General features: G+C 37.3%; 1 protein-coding gene across 5 annotated transcripts in view; it reads left to right on the top strand.

Annotated features, from left to right (window-relative positions):
* The window catches only part of ZFPM2 (zinc finger protein, FOG family member 2), a 484,683-nt gene that overhangs the window by 309,144 nt on the left and 156,262 nt on the right, over nucleotides 1-19,277 (top strand). For 4 of the 5 annotated variants that reach the window (XM_055287022.2, XM_063642913.1, XM_055287024.2 and 1 more), the window contains one exon: nucleotides 6,704-6,815. In XM_055287022.2, coding sequence (XP_055142997.1) covers nucleotides 6,704-6,815 — 112 coding nt within the window. Of the gene's footprint in view, nucleotides 1-4,949; nucleotides 4,974-6,703; nucleotides 6,816-19,277 lie in introns of those variants that run through there. The other variant, XM_055287027.1, reaches the window with a different exon arrangement.

Below are 19,277 nucleotides of genomic sequence, written 5' to 3' on the forward strand. Positions count from 1 at the left end.
ATACAGACAAAATACAAACTTCAACCTGTAAAAATTCAATATTTCGAAATGGAAAAAATGGAGAAAAGCTTTGTATAAGTGAGAATAAGCTAGGTTTTGCTGAGGCTGTATGCAACCCTAATACTACAATAGCTTTGTACATGAAAAAGTTCATTTCTTTCTCATACTCCCTGACCACTGTGGTTGCCAGTCCACCTCTTTGTTTCCATAATTGCTTCGGCAAAAGCAAGGCATAATGGTGAATTGACCATTGGATCTTACGGGTTCTGTGTAGGAGTGACACAAGCCACTTCTTCAATTTCGTTGGTCAAGCAAAGCCATGTGGCCAGATCCAACTTTAAAAGAGATCTAGAAAGTGAAGAGTTGGAACTAACTGATCAGTAGCCATAATGACTATCACAACCTTTTAGTTAGATAATAAAGAGTTTTTGTCTTGGACATCTATGCTAATCACCACAAATATGACCAGAGCCTGAGAAATAGTGGGATTTAGTAAATGCTTTTTTGTGTGTTTTATTTCATCTATTAATGTAGCTATTCAGCAAAAGTTTGATGTGCATCTGTAGAGTACTAGGTACTTTGCTAGTTACTTCATTCAAAAGCCTCTGAAATAAAAATTAGCCCCACTGTGCTGATGTCCATTCTAAAGTTCAGAACACTTAAGTGGTTTTCTAGTCATAGATGCTACCAGTGGCATGTGTCAGGATCCAAACCTAGATAATGTGACTCCAAAAACAATAATGTCCTTTTGTTATACTTCAACTGTAAAGTCAATGATGATTCAGGATATGACGTAACTGATTATATAAGCAGGAATTATTACAGTCACCATTGTGTATTTGCTTGTATTTTAAAGCAAGAACACAGTATCTGTGATTGATGGGAACAGGAGGCAGAGAAATTCTAGGCAGAAAAGGGTGGGTCGCTGGCAAAAACCCCACCCTTAAGCCAAAAAACCTGAAACTGTGGCCCAAAGTGAGAACTTCTATCGCTGTTTTCCCACTCAAATGTTGCCTTATCCAAAACTACCTACACTGTCCCATCCTGTGCCTATAAAAACCCCAGCCTCAGCTGGTAGACAGGACTATGGCTAGATGTTGGAGAGAAGCAGCCTGACTTCAGAGGGATGGTTTGATGGTGCGATTTTGGAGAAGAATCTGGCCAGAGACAGTCGGACTTCAGGGGAAGATTACCTACCCACCCCATCCCCTTTTCAGCTCCCCTTCCCACTGAGAGCTGCTGTCATAGCCAATAAAATCCCCCACATTTACCATCCTTCAATTTGTTCATGCAACCCCATTTTTCCCAGACACCAGACAAGAGCTTGGGAGCCACGAGTGAGGATACAAAAGGCTGTCACACTGGCCCTTTGCCCTCGCTGGCAGACAGTAGCCACCTCACATGAAAAAGCAAAGGACCCACTGAGCAGTTAACAGTTAAGCTGACCACAGACAGCAGAGCTAAAATAGCACTGTAACAAGCCCTCTGGGGCTTTGGGAGTCACACCCTGCCTGTATGCTGCTGTGGGGCCTGCATGGAGTTCACTCCTGCCGGCACTAAAGCATCTGGCTGCTTCCTGCACCCACTCACCTGTGCACTCCTTCCTGCAAGAGGCGGAACACAGCGGGTCCAAGTGAATGGAGTTTGGTCCCACTGGCACTGAAGCGGCTGACTGGTTCCAGCTCTTGTTCACTCCAGTTTCCATACTTGTTCGCTCGTGTGCTCCCTCCCCCGAGGAGATGAGAGCAGCAGGCAGAGTAAATGGGGCACCCCTGTAGCGAGTCCCGTGAAGGGGTCAGGGAAATATCCTGCTTCAAAATGACTTACAAATAAATGATCAATGATTGTGGAATAACAAGGTATATTTGGTGTTATTTCAACTAAGGGGAAGCCATTTCACACTTTTGAGCACATTTGATAAGAAATTTAGTTATTTTTGTTTTAACTGTAATCAATAAATGTGGATATCTTTTGTGTTAGCTTTCTATTGCTGCTGAAACACACTACCATAGACTTGAGGGCTTAAAACAACAGAAATTTATTATCTCATATCCTGTAGATCAGAAATATGAGTACAGATTTTGCCAGACTAAAATCAAGGTGTCAGTCTTCCTGATGCATTCCTTTCTGGAGGTTCTAGGAGAGAATCCATTTCGTGCTCATTCATGCAGATTGTTGGCAACATTTGGTACCTTGATGTTGTAGAGCTGAAGTCCCTGTTTCTTGCTTCCTGTAAACTGGAGGCCATTCCCAGTTTTTAGACACCACTGCATTCTTTAGTTTCTGCTCTCAGTCCCCCATCTTTAAAGGTAGCAAAAGCAGATGGCATTTTTTTCATGTTGAATCTCTTGGATTTACTCTTGCCTTTCACTTCCAATTCTAAGGATTTATGTGATTAGACTGGGTCCATCTGGATAATCTAGGATAATCTCACCATCTCATGGTACAAAAACTTAATCACCTCTCTGAAATCCCTTTTGTGAAGTAAGGTAGCATATGCACACTTTCCAGGGGATTAGGGAATAGCCATCTTTGGGAGACCATTTTCCTGCCTACCACACCTTTTATATCTGTTCTCTTTTCCCATAATGTTGTGCCAATTGTACCCATTGTAGAGTATGAGATAAAAATTTTGGCCTGACTTTCCTTGTTTGTGGTATCTGAGAATTAAACTCAATGAACTTTAAAGTAGCTTCTAGCTCTTAGCGTTCTAGAATTTTATGAATTCTTATGTTGGAGACATGGGAAGTGAACCTAATGATCAATGTGGATATTATTGTTATTTTCTATTCATAGATTTTTCTGGAGTGTAGATTTCATATAATCCTGGCTAACTCCTTCCTTCTCACACTTGGTAATCTTCTTTGAAGTCAGTCAATCTCTACAAAAGTTGACTTCTTCAGAAAGAAATTGACTTACCTCCTCAAAGCTGTAATAACTGGTCCCTTGAGATTTTTTATCTACTTATTATTTACTTTACAGCTTGGATATAGCTTTCAGCAAGTCTTTGTTCCATTTTTTTCTTCTGCCTTATTGATTTGGACTAAAATAAATTGTTTTCTCAATTTTTTAATAAATCCAATTCTACTTGTACCCAGGCAAAATAAATGTTTGCCAGAGTTTTAAAATATATAATGCCTAACATACCATTAGGAAATATATGAATTGATTACTTTTATATTTTACTCACAGTATCAGTTCCTCTAATCCTTAATTTGCTTATGTAGAAAATGGAGAAAATGTTAGTACCTAACTTCTAGAGTTGTAAAAATCAAAAAAGACCATTCAAGTGAAATGCTTACCTCAATAGCCAACAAGTAAACCATTAATATTGTTTTAGTAGTAGTAGTAGTGGTTGGAGGGAGGGAGGAGTGGAAAAACTCATCCTAAACTGCCCAAGACTTTTCAATATTAGCATTGAAAGTACAGCCTCCTGGGAAACCTTTCAGTTCCAGAAAAACCAGGATGGTTGTTCACCCTAGGGGTGGTAATAGTTGGAAACAAAGCTAATATAAATATTGGCTGTGCCCTCTGCCACCTACCAGCAATTTGACCTAAGGGATATTATTTAATTTTTCAGTTGCAATTTTCTTATCTGAAAATACACATGAGGACTAAGTAAGTAAGGGAAGTGCCTAACAAAATCCTTGCACAAGTAGCCTAAACAGTAGTACCCTTATTCCATCTCCCTAAAAAATCTTTATTGGCTTCCTTCTGCTTACAGAATTAAGCACATAAAGTTTTACCTGATACATCAAGGTCTTTTAAAATCTGTTTATAACCTGCCCTGCCAGATACGTATGCTATTATGTTCTTTCCATTTATCAATAACAATAATATTAATGATGATTATGATAGATAATACTTTTCTAGTGCTTTCTACATAACAAAAAGAGAAGAGTGCTAAAGACTTCATAAGAACTTTAACCAGAGTCCCAGAACTCCCATTTCCTGCACACTTGACTTTGTTATAGACTGTTCAGCATTTGCCCACACTGTTTCCAGCAACTGCACATTCTTCCTGTTTATCCTTTAAAATCCTGCCCGAATGTTGCCTCTTCTATGATGTGGAGTTTTTCTCTTTTCTCATTGACCTCATTGACCCCAAAACAATTGACACATGTCTTAGCACTTCCTACCATGGTACTTTTCACATTATATTAAACATTTTTAATGTATCTGTATCCTTCACCAAAAAAGACCTACTTATATTCCTAGCACAAGGCACAGGATTGAGTTTGCTTATTTGTGAAATGAATGGAAGATTATGGTTTTGGAAAATCAGTTGATTTACTTTATACTAAAAGGTTCTCTAAAGAATGTAAGTGATCACTATCTATTTTTTGTATTATCTATGAAATTATTATAAAAGCTAATTTACTGTGTTGAAATTCATAGGATTTTAAGAACTATGAAACAGGTTGATTAAATAATTTAAAATAATTACTTTTCATGAAATAAAATAATCTGGGAAAAATAGTCCAGGTGACTGTTTTGAAATTGATTATTTAAAATCAGAAGAGTGGATGTTACAAATAAGTCACTGAGTGCCCCCTGCACAGGCTTCCTGAAATGGTGGACTCCCTCCTCCGACTTGTTCTGCCTGTGCCTGGAGAGCTGCAGATCCTTTGGGGTTTTGTTTTGTTTTGTTTGAGACAGAGTCCAGCCCTGTCGCCCAGGCTGGAGTACAGTACCGCGATCTCAGCTCACTGCAACCTCCACCTCCTGGGTTGAAGCAATTCTCCTGCCTCACCCTCCCAAGTAGCTGAGATTACGGGCATGCACCATCACACCTGGCTAATTTGTGTATTTTTAGTAGAGACGGGATTTCACTATGTTGGCCAGTCTGCTCTCCAACTCCTGGCCTCAAGTGATTCATCCACTTCGGCCTCCCAAAGTGCTAGGATTGTAGGAGTGAGCCACCACGCCCGACCCCCAGATCCTGATCTATGGATTTATCTGTCAGTCTGATAGTAAAAGGAGAGCAAAATATGCGTCATTAGGACCTAATATTTAATTGGATTTGGATCACTATCATTTCATATAGAACAAGTTTGTTTCTCCTCTAATTCTATTTTGAAAATTGAAATACAAAATAATGGTTCGTCAGACTGATAACAATAGGGATAACTTGATAACATTTTTGTCTATATTGTTAAAATATACACAGAATATAAAATTACATCTTTTTCACAAGGCTTTTAGAGAACTGCTTCATTGTTATCTTTGCCAACTATTAAGATACATAGTTGAAAAATTAAGACTCCACGATAAATCAAAATATAAATATTAAAGATTAATGTATTAGAATTTGTTATACTTGATTTATAGTTTATACTCTGTTTTAATATTTGAAGTAGTTTTTTTTTTCAGACTTCTTTTTAAATCCATCATGGTTGATTTTTCCATTAAACAGTATATTTTATGGTAGTTTTAACATTTATAATATAATTGATATTTTAATAAATGGGTCAGCATTCATTTTATGCATAGTTTTCAGTATGGCTTTGCAGTTAACAATGGATCAGTGTTTTATGTACTATCATTGTTGTCATGAGGCAGGTGAAATGGGTTTTCCAGATTCCTGAAAGTTTTGAAATCACCAGATTATGTGGAACTCCTCAAGTGAATACTTGTTAAGGCCAATTTGGGAAATTTGTGATAGTATGCATCATGTGGAAAAGTCCCAGAATGGGCTGAGATCTCTTTGGCAGGATCATATCTAGGTGAAAATTCAGTTCAAAAATTACCTTGAGACCCTTGTATTGTACTCTGTGTTGTGGTTTCATGATGTTTGATATACAGAACATGGACTGGAGAATGATAAAAGTGAATGCCGGTTCACTGTGACTCATCGGGAAACACAGTCTTGCTGAGACATACTTATTTCCTCCCCAGTTTATTTCCAGCCATGTAAATTTATCCACGGAGTTTTACAGATAAATAATTTGGGTGCCAAAGAGCCAAAAATTGTGACTATTTTGAGCCTTCTATTTAACATGTACACTAAAAATACTTTGTTAGAATTATAGCACTTGTCTCCGTGCTTCTGTGGTTCTCAGAGTAAGGGATGTCATGCTTTAGTTGCTCTGCATTTGAATTTATTCATGATTCTTCTTTTACAGTCTTTCTGGAGACAATGTATGGTGCATCATTAGCATTATTATTATTTCAGTTATAGTGAGACTACATATCCACACTTAGGGGGTTGGGTAGATTTCATTATTCATTCAGAATAAGTTCTTACTCTAATATAAATGTTGCTCAGGACAGAGCTTTGAAATGGATCCTGATTCTTCAAATTCTTTCCTGTCTGTTTCAGGAAATAGTGAGATCCTGTTGATAGTAAAGTACAATGTGTCTAAAGTTCACTTCTAAACACTCTGCTCTTTGCAATGAAAGTCATCTGCATTCTCTTTATAATTCAGAGCCACAAGAGATCCGTCTAATCTTGGAGATCTGATTCAGTATCATTTAGGAAAAAAAACCTTGATAATATTTCTACCATTCAGATTAGTGAAAGCAGTAAAGCTTTACAGCTTCTGTCGTCTTAAAAAGATATCATGAGACAGGGGAATAAGGACTTGGATTATGGTTTGGGAGATTTAGTTGTTTGTAAAAATAAAATGATTAGTACAGTTATTATTCAAGTTTTTAATCAACGGAAGCAAATGGCATCTGTTTGTTATCATTCTTTCTACAGAAGACAAAGGCTCAGGTCCCAATGGTGCTGACTGCTGGTCCCAAGTGGTTGCTGGATGTCACTTGGCAGGGAGTGGAAGACAACAAAAACAACTGCATTGTGTACAGCAAAGGTAAATGCAAGATTGTTTCTCTCTCTCTTTGGAAATATTAAAACCCGAGCGTTGCAAAACAGCACCAGAAGAGCTGGAATGGAAGTACAAAGTATAATTTTATCCTCTTCCTTTTTTCCCATTTGAGTTCCTCTAATGTGTATTTTCAGTAAAGCCACCTGTTTTTTTTTTTTTCTGTACAACATGAAACAAAAAGTGACATACCATTAATTTACTTAGTGCCTTATACATTTACCTAACCCTGTATTTGAGTGTCTTGACTAATATCTTTCTCTTGCTGTTAGTATCATTGATAGCCAGGTTTGACGAAACTCCAATTTCTCCTTTTAGACATTATCTATCAAAAAGTAAAATCCTTCTAAATTTAACAATTTGCGTCAAGGTGCATGGTCCAAGAGGCGCCACATTCTAGCCAGTTTCCTGAAGTCATGCATGATGAGAGGATAGCTGGAAATGAAACCTTTGCAAAGACAGAATTCTTCCCCATGGTGATTTCTGAAGGGCAGGAGGAAAACTCTAAAGAGGAAGCTGATGACTTGCAGGGCATTGCCTTTGATTTGCTCAGTGTGACATCAACCCAGACTGTGTCATGTAGCTGCACCCTGGCTACAAAGGAGCGGCAGCTCCATGATGGCACATCGCGGGGCTGGCTGTCCATAGCACAGGACTTTCCTCACGTGTGGTGTAGTTTTGGGGCACTTTTCTCCACATTCAAGTCTTGGTCCTAGCTCTGTACTCTTACAGTAAAATCCGTAATCTCACTTCTTCATAAATATTACAAAACCTTGTGCTTCTCATGTTTAATTTCTCTTGGCTTTCTTTTTAAACCAAATAGACCTACTGAGATCAAAGATGTATTTGCACATTGAACCTAGAAACCATAAAAGCATACAAGGGAACAAGCAAATAAGCACCCCTATCAATATATTCACATATAAAACACTAATCATAACATCAAAGACTCTTAAAAACTTGCTAGAAACAATTACAACTTGTTCCTATAATCATTACAATTTGTACACTTATAAGAGGATTGCCTCTAAACTACCATAAGCCTTTGAAAGTTGAAACACCGGAAAGAGGGAATTTGCAAGCTAAAAAAAAAAAAAAAAAAAAAAACCTGCACACCAGGATCTGATTATACTTTTTTTTTTTTAATAATTACTGGTCCCATACCCACTAATTTTCTAACCTGAAATACCTGTGGTATGCTGGTGGGAGCTTTCAGCTAAAAGGGATGTGAGATTTTCTCAGGATATGCCAATATAATCTATCAAAGTGAAAAGAAATAGTATAGGGAATCAGTTTACCAATGCCGACATTCAGAATACAAAAGATACCTTGGAATGTAGGACCACTTGCTGGGGACAAATTTCTGTTGTACAATATTTTATCTTCATTATATCAATATAGTACGGGAGAAACATGGCAATACCTGGTCCCCATTTATGATTCAAATTCATTGCATTTTTAAATCAGCTCTTCTTTTAGTAGAGATAATTGTTATATATTTTGAGTATCCTTTATCCAAATTGCTTGGGACCAGTTTCAGTTTTCAGATTGGAATATTTGCTTGTACATAATGAGATATCTTGGAAATGAGACCCAAGTCTAAATGTGAAAGTCATTTATGTTTCATAAACACAAATTATACATAACCTAATGGTAATTGTATACAATATTTTTATAATTTTGTGCATGAAACTAAGTTTTGACTGTCACCCATTGCATGAGGTCAGTTGTGGAATTTTTCACTTGTGGCATCATGTTGGTGATCAACAGGTTTTGGATTTTGGAACCATCTGAAAGATTTTGGATTTTCTGATTAGGGATGCTGAACCTGTATAACAGAATTGGAATTCTATATTTAGTGGAGTATGCTAACTTGAGCAAACTTATGTGTTTATGGTTGGCTATACCTTATATCTTTTTGCAATGAACAACTTAGAGTAATTAATAGAAGCTTATTAATTCATTAATTAACTGGTAAAGCATGCATTGAGTCCAACTATGTGCTAACCTTCTACATTGATGATAATAGCCACCATTTGTTGGGCACACCTTGAATTCTCTTCTTGATGCTCCCATGCCAAATTGTATGTGCTTCTCTCATTGCTCTCTATTACCTTGTTTCGTGATCATGAATATACAGTTTATATGTCCAAAAAGGAGTAAGTAAAAAAGTTTAGCTGTGATTGCCTGCCTCTTCAATATTTACTGAGGGCACAGATTGTGTCTTAGTCACCTTTCTATTCCTGGTCTGGCATGCTACCTGTACAAGAAAAGCACTAAGTAAATATAGATTGGTTGACCAGATAAACAAATGATGAATGGTTGCCAGACACTGAAATAGACATTTCACATACTGTGATGATGAACTGTATGAATTGCTGCTATTCAATAACGTTTCAACCTGTAAAAGGTAATTTGGCATCGTTCAACTTACAAGAACAATTGGTTTTGCAGTTCAAATGCCAGAACTGTAATAACTACTGTATATGCTTTTTAAAGTTTAATCCTTATTTAATAGCTCCTATGAGATAACCAACATACTACCCCATTTTACAAAGGTAGATAAAAGACTTAAGTAGGGTAAATAATTTGCCATGGTCACATGGCTAATAAGTGATTGAGTGGAATTCAAGCATACATTTGTCCAACTTAGGTTTGGAGTGATACATACTAGAATATGTTCTGTCTGCATTAAGCTTCAAAACAACTCAGTGAAATAGATAGTATTTTCTCATTTTACACCTATGACTTAGAGAGGTGGCATGATTGCCTGTGATCATAGCGAGCTAACAGTAGAGCTAAATTCAACCTATGTCTTGACAGCTCCAAATTCTGTGCTCCTTCAACTACATGACTCTGCCTTTCCCTTTGCCACTGTTAAATGATGAGTAATAATCAAAACCAGTCAGGCTTTTATCCCTAGAAATCACAAAATATATATATTAAAGTGTGGCATTTCTCAAAACGCATTTCATGGAACCCTAAGGTTAAAGAAAAAGCCCCATGACCAAATATCATTTATTGTAGCCCTCTTGAAAACTCACAATGGATGCTGCTATTAATGATCTAGAATTATGCAGTAAAAAACAAAAGCAAAAAACTCTGATCATTTGCATTTCAGCATATATTTTTATTTCTCTACTTTGCTCCAGACTCTTCTTTGATCTTCTACCTGGGGATCAGAGGCCTGGAACTAATTTCTAGTATTTAGAGTGCCTTTAGAGGGAGGAGACAGCTCACCCAGAGCATGTCCCAAAGTTGTGTCAATACCTTAATATTCTAGGATTTTACTAGGGATTGTTTGGATCATGGAAAATATGATCCTGGGAGGCATTCCTACTCGTATCCAGACACACTGGACTCAGGAGTCGTCTGTCTCCACAATCTGTATGTATGAGAAGACTCCTCAAAGCAAAAGCATTTTGAAGATGGAAGGGTTAACAAGTGTTAACTTGAACCTCCACAATGTTTGTGGCGTTTTCATAATGCCTATATTATTTATTAATTGGGCCTCTTTTGTTTTCAAGTGACAGAAATCTAACTGAAATTAGCTTCTGCCAAAAAATTGTGTGTGTGTGTGTGTGTGTGTGTGTGTGTGTGTGTGTTTTGGGGTAGATGGGTTCATCTGTTCATATAACTGAGAGTCCTGGGATATTCTGGATGTCAGGAACTGCTTGATTCAGTTGCTTGAACTTTGTCCCCAAACTCTATCATCTGGCTCTTCTTTCTTGTGTGGGCATCATTCTCAGATAAGTAGTGGCAAGCTCCAGACTTATTCCACCAGCATAGCAACTTCGGTGAAAAGAGAGCTTTTCTGGGTTTTGTGATTAGAGCACATCACATACCATTCCCTGAACCAATTAATCACTATGCCTCTCCTAGGCAGGCCATAGTCAGCCTGGGGCCTAAAAGTAAAATTAACCCTGCATGAGCCACTGAAATGGAGGAGAGGTAGTTCCCTAAATAAAACCAAGTATATGCTGCCACAAAAGAGTGGTTGCTTGTTGGGCCAACATCCATGCTCCCAGGTATCACATATTATTCCTAAAGTCTAAAAAGCTCTCATGGACGATGAAAATTAAATTCCTGATGCCACAATTGTATTTATTTGTTTTTTTCCTAAAAACCTAAACTACTTATAAAATCAATGCCAAATCATTATTATAGGACCTGGCTATCTGAGAACATATCAGTATCTATTTACAAATAGAAGATAAATTGCAGATGTGTGACATTTTGCAAAAATGCTTTGACTGAGATTTTTGGTAGTGTTTTCTTATGGTGTGAAAATAGGCCCATTTAATGTTTAACTATTACCATCTAGGAGGCATGCTTGCTTCCTAAAGTATTCCTAAACGTAGGCTAGTAACAAAATTAGATATGACTATAAATCTCTCCTTGTCAGCGTGTCCATCAAATAATTATTATAAAATAAAATTGTATTATATCACTTAGTGCTTTTTGAGAAGTTGCCATCATCTTGTTTTATAAAAATTTTTAAAAGTACAGTAGTTGGCATTAACATTCGAATCTGATGTACATTGTTCCTGCCTCACCTACCCCTTGTCATTCCAGAAAGTAATTAGGTCATCCAGACATTGATGGACCAGACCTGTTGGGTCATCTGTTTTTTGCCGTTATGCTCAACAGACTCCAGATAATTCTAATTTACTTATCTCAATGGAAAAATACTAAAAAGCATAATGCTGAAGTTAAAAGGAGCTCTGCTGGAGAGTAGGGTGAGCAAAGGCCTGCCCACTTACTCCTAAAATCCACTGTCTATTGAGCACTGATGATCTACTTCTTTACCTTACCTTATTATATGCTATCTACTGTTTGCAAAGTATGGTGACCTTTTCATATGCAAAACCAATAGTGTACTTAGAATTTTATGTTTTGAGGATATTTAAAATTACACCATTAGCATCTTTCATGTGGGTTTAATCACTCAGCTTCAAATCGGGGATAATTACATTATTTAGTTTTTCAATTTTCTTGTAGTTGTTATTTCAAAGTAGCCACATTCTCTAGGTCTCCAGATTAAGAGAATAAACACTGTCAATCAAGAGAGTGAAAAAGTATCTGCTAACCCTCACTCTCACCTCAACAACAGAATATTTCTTTATATGCGAAGCCACAATATTATTGTAAAAATCTATACTTCATGGGTAACCTTAGACAAATCACTTGCCCACTCTAATCTTGATTTTCTCAGCTGTGAAAATGGAATAGCAATGGCTACCACGCGGGATTTTTGTGAAGCACCCATTTACATGATTGCAGAGGTTATGATCAATATTATGTTGCTGATTATCATACAAGCAGTCCTTGTGGTCATAAGTCAGTACACGCTGAGAGAAAATGAAGCCAGGCCTCCGTGTTGGTATCAAGCATATAGTGATATCGTATTTATAGAGAAGACTTCTACAAGTCTCATTCAGTCACTTTGAACCCACAGAATATTTGCAAAGATCTGTGTCACAGAATCAGAGACCTGAAGCCTGTATGGGAGCACATCATTGGATTTTTTTCTTGGGCACATGGTACTTTTATTTTAGTGAAAGTCTTATATACAATGCTAGTATAAAGATAAAAATGATTATATTATTAATACTAATAGTAGCAATTACTATTTATTAATCTTTGTTCTATTCCAGACACTGTTCTAATCACTTTACATACATTTTCTTGCTTACAATACAACAAATTCATGATATCTACATTTTTTTTTTTTTTTTTTTTTTTGAGACAGAGTCTCGCTCTGTCGCCCAGGCTGGAGTGCAGTGGCGCGATCTCGGCTCACTGCAAGCTCCGCCTCCCGGGTTCACGCCATTCTCCTGCCTCAGCCTCTCCGAGTAGCTGGGACTACAGGCGCCCGCCACCACGCCCGGCTAATTTTTTGTATTTTTAGTAGAGGCGGAGTTTCACCGTGGTCTCAATCTCCTGACCTCGTGATCCGCCCGCCTCGGCCTCCCAAAGTGCTGGGATTACAAGCGTGAGCCACCGTGCCCGGCCTCAAATTCATAATATCTAAACAGTGCTTTTCCCATTTTACAGATGAATAAATTTAGGTTTCGATTGGGTTAAGTAAGTTAAAATGATGAAGTTGGGATTCAATCTTAAGCTTGTTGACTTCAATTCCCAATTGTACAATCAACAAAATTTTGGAAGATGCCATTTACTAAGCCAAGGTTACAGGTTATTGCCTTTCTTTGCAAATTTGCATACATGTTTATCAGCAAATTTTTTTTCCCATTCTTTGGCTTGATTTTAAAGAGATTATTCTAAAACTAAAACAGCAGTGGCAGCAATAGTTTATGCTAATTTCTTTGTTGTTTCTAAGACCGCAGCAATTTCAAATCATGTAGACGACTGCACTGCAATCTCAAAATCATGCTATGACAGTCTTCAAAGTTCTGATTTTGCAGGTTCTCACGAATTTAAGCATGCAATTAGTTAATTTAACCATTTTTGAATGTCTTTTATGTCCAAGGGCCTATACTAGGCACCATTGAAATAATGACAGAAATTCTAGTATGATTTAGCTTGAGTGAATAACTTTCTGCACACTCTCTAAATTAAGTTTTCAAAACAAATGTCTTTCATTACAAAGATTCTTGTAAAAGTCCGGACCATGTTCCACCTTAAAATAGGTGATCTGTTGCATGTTACTAGAATTTTCAAACAGTAGCTTTGTCTAATGTGGCAGCCAATTTTCAAAGTAGCCTAAAAGTTAATGTTTAACTTTACCTAGAGAGTATAATGTTGTATAAATAATAAACTAATTTAAAAGGAAAAATTTGCGTTCATATTTTATGCATTTATTTAACTATTCAGTAATTCATAGAAAATGTATAACCATTGTCTAATTTTACAGTATTCTTGAAAGAGGGTGAGTGCCCAAACTAAATATTTAGCAGTGGGAATTATAAAATCATAAGGCGATTAAGTTAGCTAGTTGCAGAATTCCAATATTGCTTTTTAAATGACTTCAGGATATAGGAGGTACTAAGGTTATTATCTGTTATCAGGAATACAGTGGAATTGTACAACTGGATAATAACCAAACAAACTGACACAATGTAAAATTACATTATCAGTGTGTTAAAACAAAATTGCGCCCTAAAGGAGTCCACATGCCAGCTCAGAGCTGCAGTGTAATTATGCTTAACTCTGATAATTAAAATACAACGGAGATCAACAGAATCATTTTCATTAAGAAAATTATTAATAATGGTGGTATAACAGTAATTGATTGCAGAGCACCACAGGATAACGCGATGCCGAAAACCCATGTTTCGTGAACATCTGAGGCTTTTTCTGGTTACATTCTATTAATATTTTGAGGAATGAGCAATTTATTATTCCTTTCCTAGGAGTCTGTGATTGTAAAAATGGCTGCTTTTAAAAAACCACAGTTTTGCTTCAAATTGTCATTTCTAAGGGGTTCTTAAGGTCAAGACAAGTGACCCCACTAGTGACTGTGTTATTTACAATAGAGCTGTCTGTTGCAAATTGCAGAACGACAGCAACTTCTGCAAATAGTGAGCCTTGTGTCGTTTCCATTTCTTACTATGCATTTACTGTTTTTACTGTTATGTTAGTGATTTATTGATGCTATTTCAATCTGGGTCTGGGTGTACTGAATAGTTTATTGTCTTTAGTTATTACTACTATATGCTATATGATGTGAAAAATACATTTGTTTTTATATCAGCATCACATGTGAGTTTCCTTAATGAAATGTTGGTAAATAGCCCTGTACAATAATACCACTAATTACCTTAGTTGGTTAGATGTGCTGTCCTATTTTGGAGAAAAAAAAAATATCCTAAACCACCCTGGATCCATGCATGAATGAAGCTTCTGTCTCTTAGGGGTAGAAACCCAGTTAGAATGCTGGCAAATGATAAGAACTAAGAATACATCAGTTTTATAAGTATAAAAATGAGAAATGAAGAGTGGGGTCTTTTGAGAGGTGACTCACTATCATTCAAGGATGTTAGCTTGTCATTCAAAGCGATGCTAATCTTGAAAGCTACCCCCAAAAGTATCTTTGTCAGTTGAAATGAGGGACAACTCTTTAGGGTAGATTTTTTTTCAGGGTAAGATACTGAGAATAGTTTTGAAAACACTGTATTATGTAGAAAAAATTATTATAAGATAAATCTAGGTGAAAAAAGGCAGAATATGTGGTTTTGTGCCTAACATGATTATACTTAAAAACTATGCACAGGAAGACATACTGGAAAGAAACAGTGTGAAATTATAAAGATATTTCTGTTAAAGTGGCAAGACTTAGGGAGATTTTTGGTATCCTTTTTCATAATTTTCTTCACTTTGATTATTTTACTTATATAATTTAAGAAAAATATTTGTATTTGAAAATCATTCTTTGTCTTAACTACATTCTTACTCTTCTTTTTACACAACTCAACTAAAACAAAGAAATCTTTGCCTTATCCACAAAGTGTCCTTCCTCCACAGAATTTAAATTATTTCCTAGTGATATAATTACTTTTCTTTAGTAACTCTGTGAAAGTCCTGCCACTTTGTTTTTCATAAGATAATTTTCCAAATAAAATACACATAACTGAGCACATGCTCTGCCCACAATATGGCCCAGGTGTCATGAGGAGTACAAGTGAATATGAGACACCCCCCAGCTTAAGAAGCTTATTGAAAGAGCTTACTTGATGAAAGATGTATAATAATGAATTCAGTCTCATACAGTCAAGAAATGTTCACAGAGATGTGGAATTTTGGTTGGATATTGAATGTTGAGTATCAGTTTGGGTAATGGGGGGAAGGCTTTTAAGGAGGTTAAAATGTATGCCTAAAAGCTCCTAGGCTACGATGCATACAATGTGTTCATGAGTGTATCTGTTCAGTTCAGTTAAAGCTGAGAACTTAAAAATGTGACCATTGAGGGGCAAGCCTCCGAAAGTTCCTGAGAGCCATGTTGTGGACACACTTGAATGCTTGTTCTGAAAACCTTAGCATGGAAGCAGCGGAGAGCTGCTGACATTTTGAGGGTATACTTGATGAAATCGAGATTCTAGTAAGATTATTGCATCAAAAGTTAAGCATAGGTCCATCCATTAACAAAACCAAGACTTACGTATCATGGAAATAATGGTGTTACACACCTCTAGAAAATATTAGTAGTAAACTGTCTGCCTTATTTCACTCGTTACCAGACTTCGACAATTTGTCAACACCAAATGAACCTGCAGTCCACTCACTGCACCACCATCATTTTCCTATCTGCCCCTCCCATGCTTACTTCCAGGTTACCTGATGTGGATTCCATGGGTCTGTCATTCTAATCACTTTCTTAGACTCCCTTACCCTTCTCTCTCTGTTTTTGGTCTTTACTGGCCTGGTAATTCCTCATTTTAGTTAATCCAGCTCTCTGCTTTCTCCTGGCCACATCCAAGCAGCAGATATTAGGTACCTTAGTATTTGTGAAGTGCCTAGAATAGTGTCTGGTCCACAATGAGTACTATATAAATGTATGGTAAAAATAAAACACAGGAATTACCACCAATACCAACAACAACAAAAAACCAATGCTGATCAGTTTTATGTTACTTTTGACCACAAGGAGCTGTGAGCCCTCAGTATACATGATCTGACAATCAAAATTTGTTGTCCTAATCAATCTCCAAGGTACTATTTCAGACTCCCAACACCCCAAATATTTAATATCTTCTGTTAAATAATGTCTTTACTTCTTGTTTCACAAAGAAAATGAGAAAGTGGTAGCACACGTAATACTCCAAGGATCACAATTGGACTGATTACAAGGATTGATATATAATGAATGCACAGCCAAATCTGGCCCATGACCTGTTTTTGTAAATAAAGTTTTATTGGAACACAGCCACAGCAATTTGTTTATACATTGTCTATGGCCACTTTCATGTTGTAACATCAGAGCTGAGTGGTTGGAACAGAGACAATGTAGTTTGTAAAACCTAAAATATTATGTGGTTCTTCATAGAAAAACTTGCCAACTCCTGAACTAAACCTACAAACTTATTACCTTGGCCTTATATAATCTGCTCTTGGATGCCTCTGTGGCTTCTCTTTCCATTACTCTTTAGCTACTTTGTTCCAGTTGCCTGGGCTCCTTGCTTTTGCTTAAAAATACAAAGAATGACATTACCTCAGGGCCTTTGCACTGTGCGCTGGCTCTGCACTGCTCTTTTATTTTTCTTTCTTTTCTTTTTTTTTTTTTTTTAAAGACAGGGTTTCTCCAGGTTGGCCAGGCTGGATCTCAGACTCCTGGCCTCAACTTCCCAAAGTGCTGGGATTACAGGCATGAGCCACCACACCCGACTCTCTATGACTTCTTTCTGAACTCCTCCTAGATGTTGTCTCCCAAATTGCCTGTCTAAACAGTCTGCCTAACTACCCTTTCTAAAATTCTGTCTCTCTATCTGTCTTTCTGTGTTTCTCTCTCTCTCTCTTCCTCGCTCCCCATACCCCCATCACCACCATTTTTCTCTTTCTCTCTCTGTTTCTTTCTCCTCTATATGCATCAGTTCAGGAAACTATAATAAAATATCATAGACTTGGTGACTTCAACGATAAATATTTATTTCTTATGGTTCTGGAGACTGGGAAGTCCATGATCAGGGTGCTGGCAGTTTCACACCTGGTGAGAGCTCTCTTCTGGGTTTGTGGATGGGCACCTTCTTGCTGCATAGTCACAAAGTACAGTGAGAGCTGCGGAGATCTCTCTTGTTTTTCTTCTTATATGTACACTCATCCCATTATGAGAGCTCCACCCTCATGACCTAATTGCCTCACAAAAGCCTTACCCCCTAATGTCATCACATTTGGGGTTAGAGTTCCAACATATACATTTTGGGGAGACATAAACATTCAGTTGATAACCTCCTCTGTATCAGTTATCTTTATATTTGATATTTTATTATTGATCAAAGAATTTTAATGTCAGTTTTTTATCCCTAGGATGGGAGTTCTATAAGGACAGGGATTTTTTTTTTCTGTTTTTTAAGCAGTGCATAGCACATAATAGCTGGTCAATGAATATTTTTGAATAAGCAAGTGGATAAACCAATAGGATGCAGTTTTTTCTTTAACATAGAAAGGTATGATGTCTATTTAATAATAGTCTTACAATATTCTTCTTGACTTTCTTTGACTTTCTACAGTATCCTAAAACTTTATTATTTAACTTTGCTCCTATCACATTTATAATTTACAAGAGGTCTTTCTTGTTCTCTGACTATTTTTTATTCATCATCTTGCTCTTTTTGTGTGAATATTCATTCTTTTATCTCTGAAGATAGAAATTGGAGGACATTTGCAAAGGGATATGTCCTGCGCATTGTTTCTTTTTTCTTGCCTATTCTGTTCCCTGTATTTAATGTTGATACTTTCCTCAAATGGCTTGAGATACATGGATGTCTGTTTTTTATTTTAAGAGCAGGCCACTGTCAACTGAAGAATGACAAGGTTCATAAATTTGGAAAGGAGAAGTTTATTTCTAATAAAGGGTTGCAGCTTGTATGGTGACCATTCTAACAGGCTGGGAAGCATAGCCTACAGCCAGAAGCCAAAAACAGATACTTTGAGGGTGGGAAGAATAAGACAGGGATTTATGCTGATTGAGGTGGTGAAATATACAGAAGCTATAGGAGGAATATTTATAAAAGGAGAAATGGCCTGGCATGGTGGCTTATGCCTGTAATCCCAGCACTTTGGGAGGCCGAGGCAGGCGGATCATGAGTCAAGAGATGGTGACCATCCTGGCCAACATGGTGAAACCCTATCTCTAGTAAAAATAAAAAAATTAACTGGGTGTGGTGGCACACACCTGTAGTCCCAGCTACTCTGGAGGCTGAGACGGGAGAATCACTTGAAGTCGGGAGGCGGAGGTTGCAGTGAGCCGAGATCACACCACTGCACACCAGCCTGGCAACAGAGTGAGACTCCATCTGGGAAAAAAAAAAAAAAAAAAGTGGCATTAGCATGATTGATCCAAGGGTGGGGTTTTCTGTTCTTTGGTGTTAAAAGGTGAAAGAACATGAAAACCCTCACTGCACATCCTCCACAGACCGGCCAGAACCACTCTGTGGTTAGCAGTCTCCCATCAGGAAGGAATGCTGTTCAGTTGTTTTGTCAAAACTGTAAAAGGGAGGGGCAGTGTCAGGTGGTTCCTTGATATCAGGGATGAAGTGAGTCATTCTGTTTAACCTTTAGGGAAGAAAGCCTAATGACAATTAGCGATGGGGGATATGATGAGGCATATCTGACCTTCTATCCTGTCATACTCAGGAACTCAGTTTTGAAGTCTTCTACGGGGTCCCCTTGGCCAAGAGGAGGTCTGTTCAATCTGCTGGCAGACTTAGGATTTCATTTTTTATTTCTCAATACTAAAGGCTGCATGGAAAGCCAGTGTGAGTAGGCAGGACT

Source organism: Symphalangus syndactylus, chromosome 7, assembly GCF_028878055.3.
Source record: "Symphalangus syndactylus isolate Jambi chromosome 7, NHGRI_mSymSyn1-v2.1_pri, whole genome shotgun sequence".
Lineage (NCBI taxonomy): Eukaryota > Metazoa > Chordata > Mammalia > Primates > Hylobatidae > Symphalangus > Symphalangus syndactylus.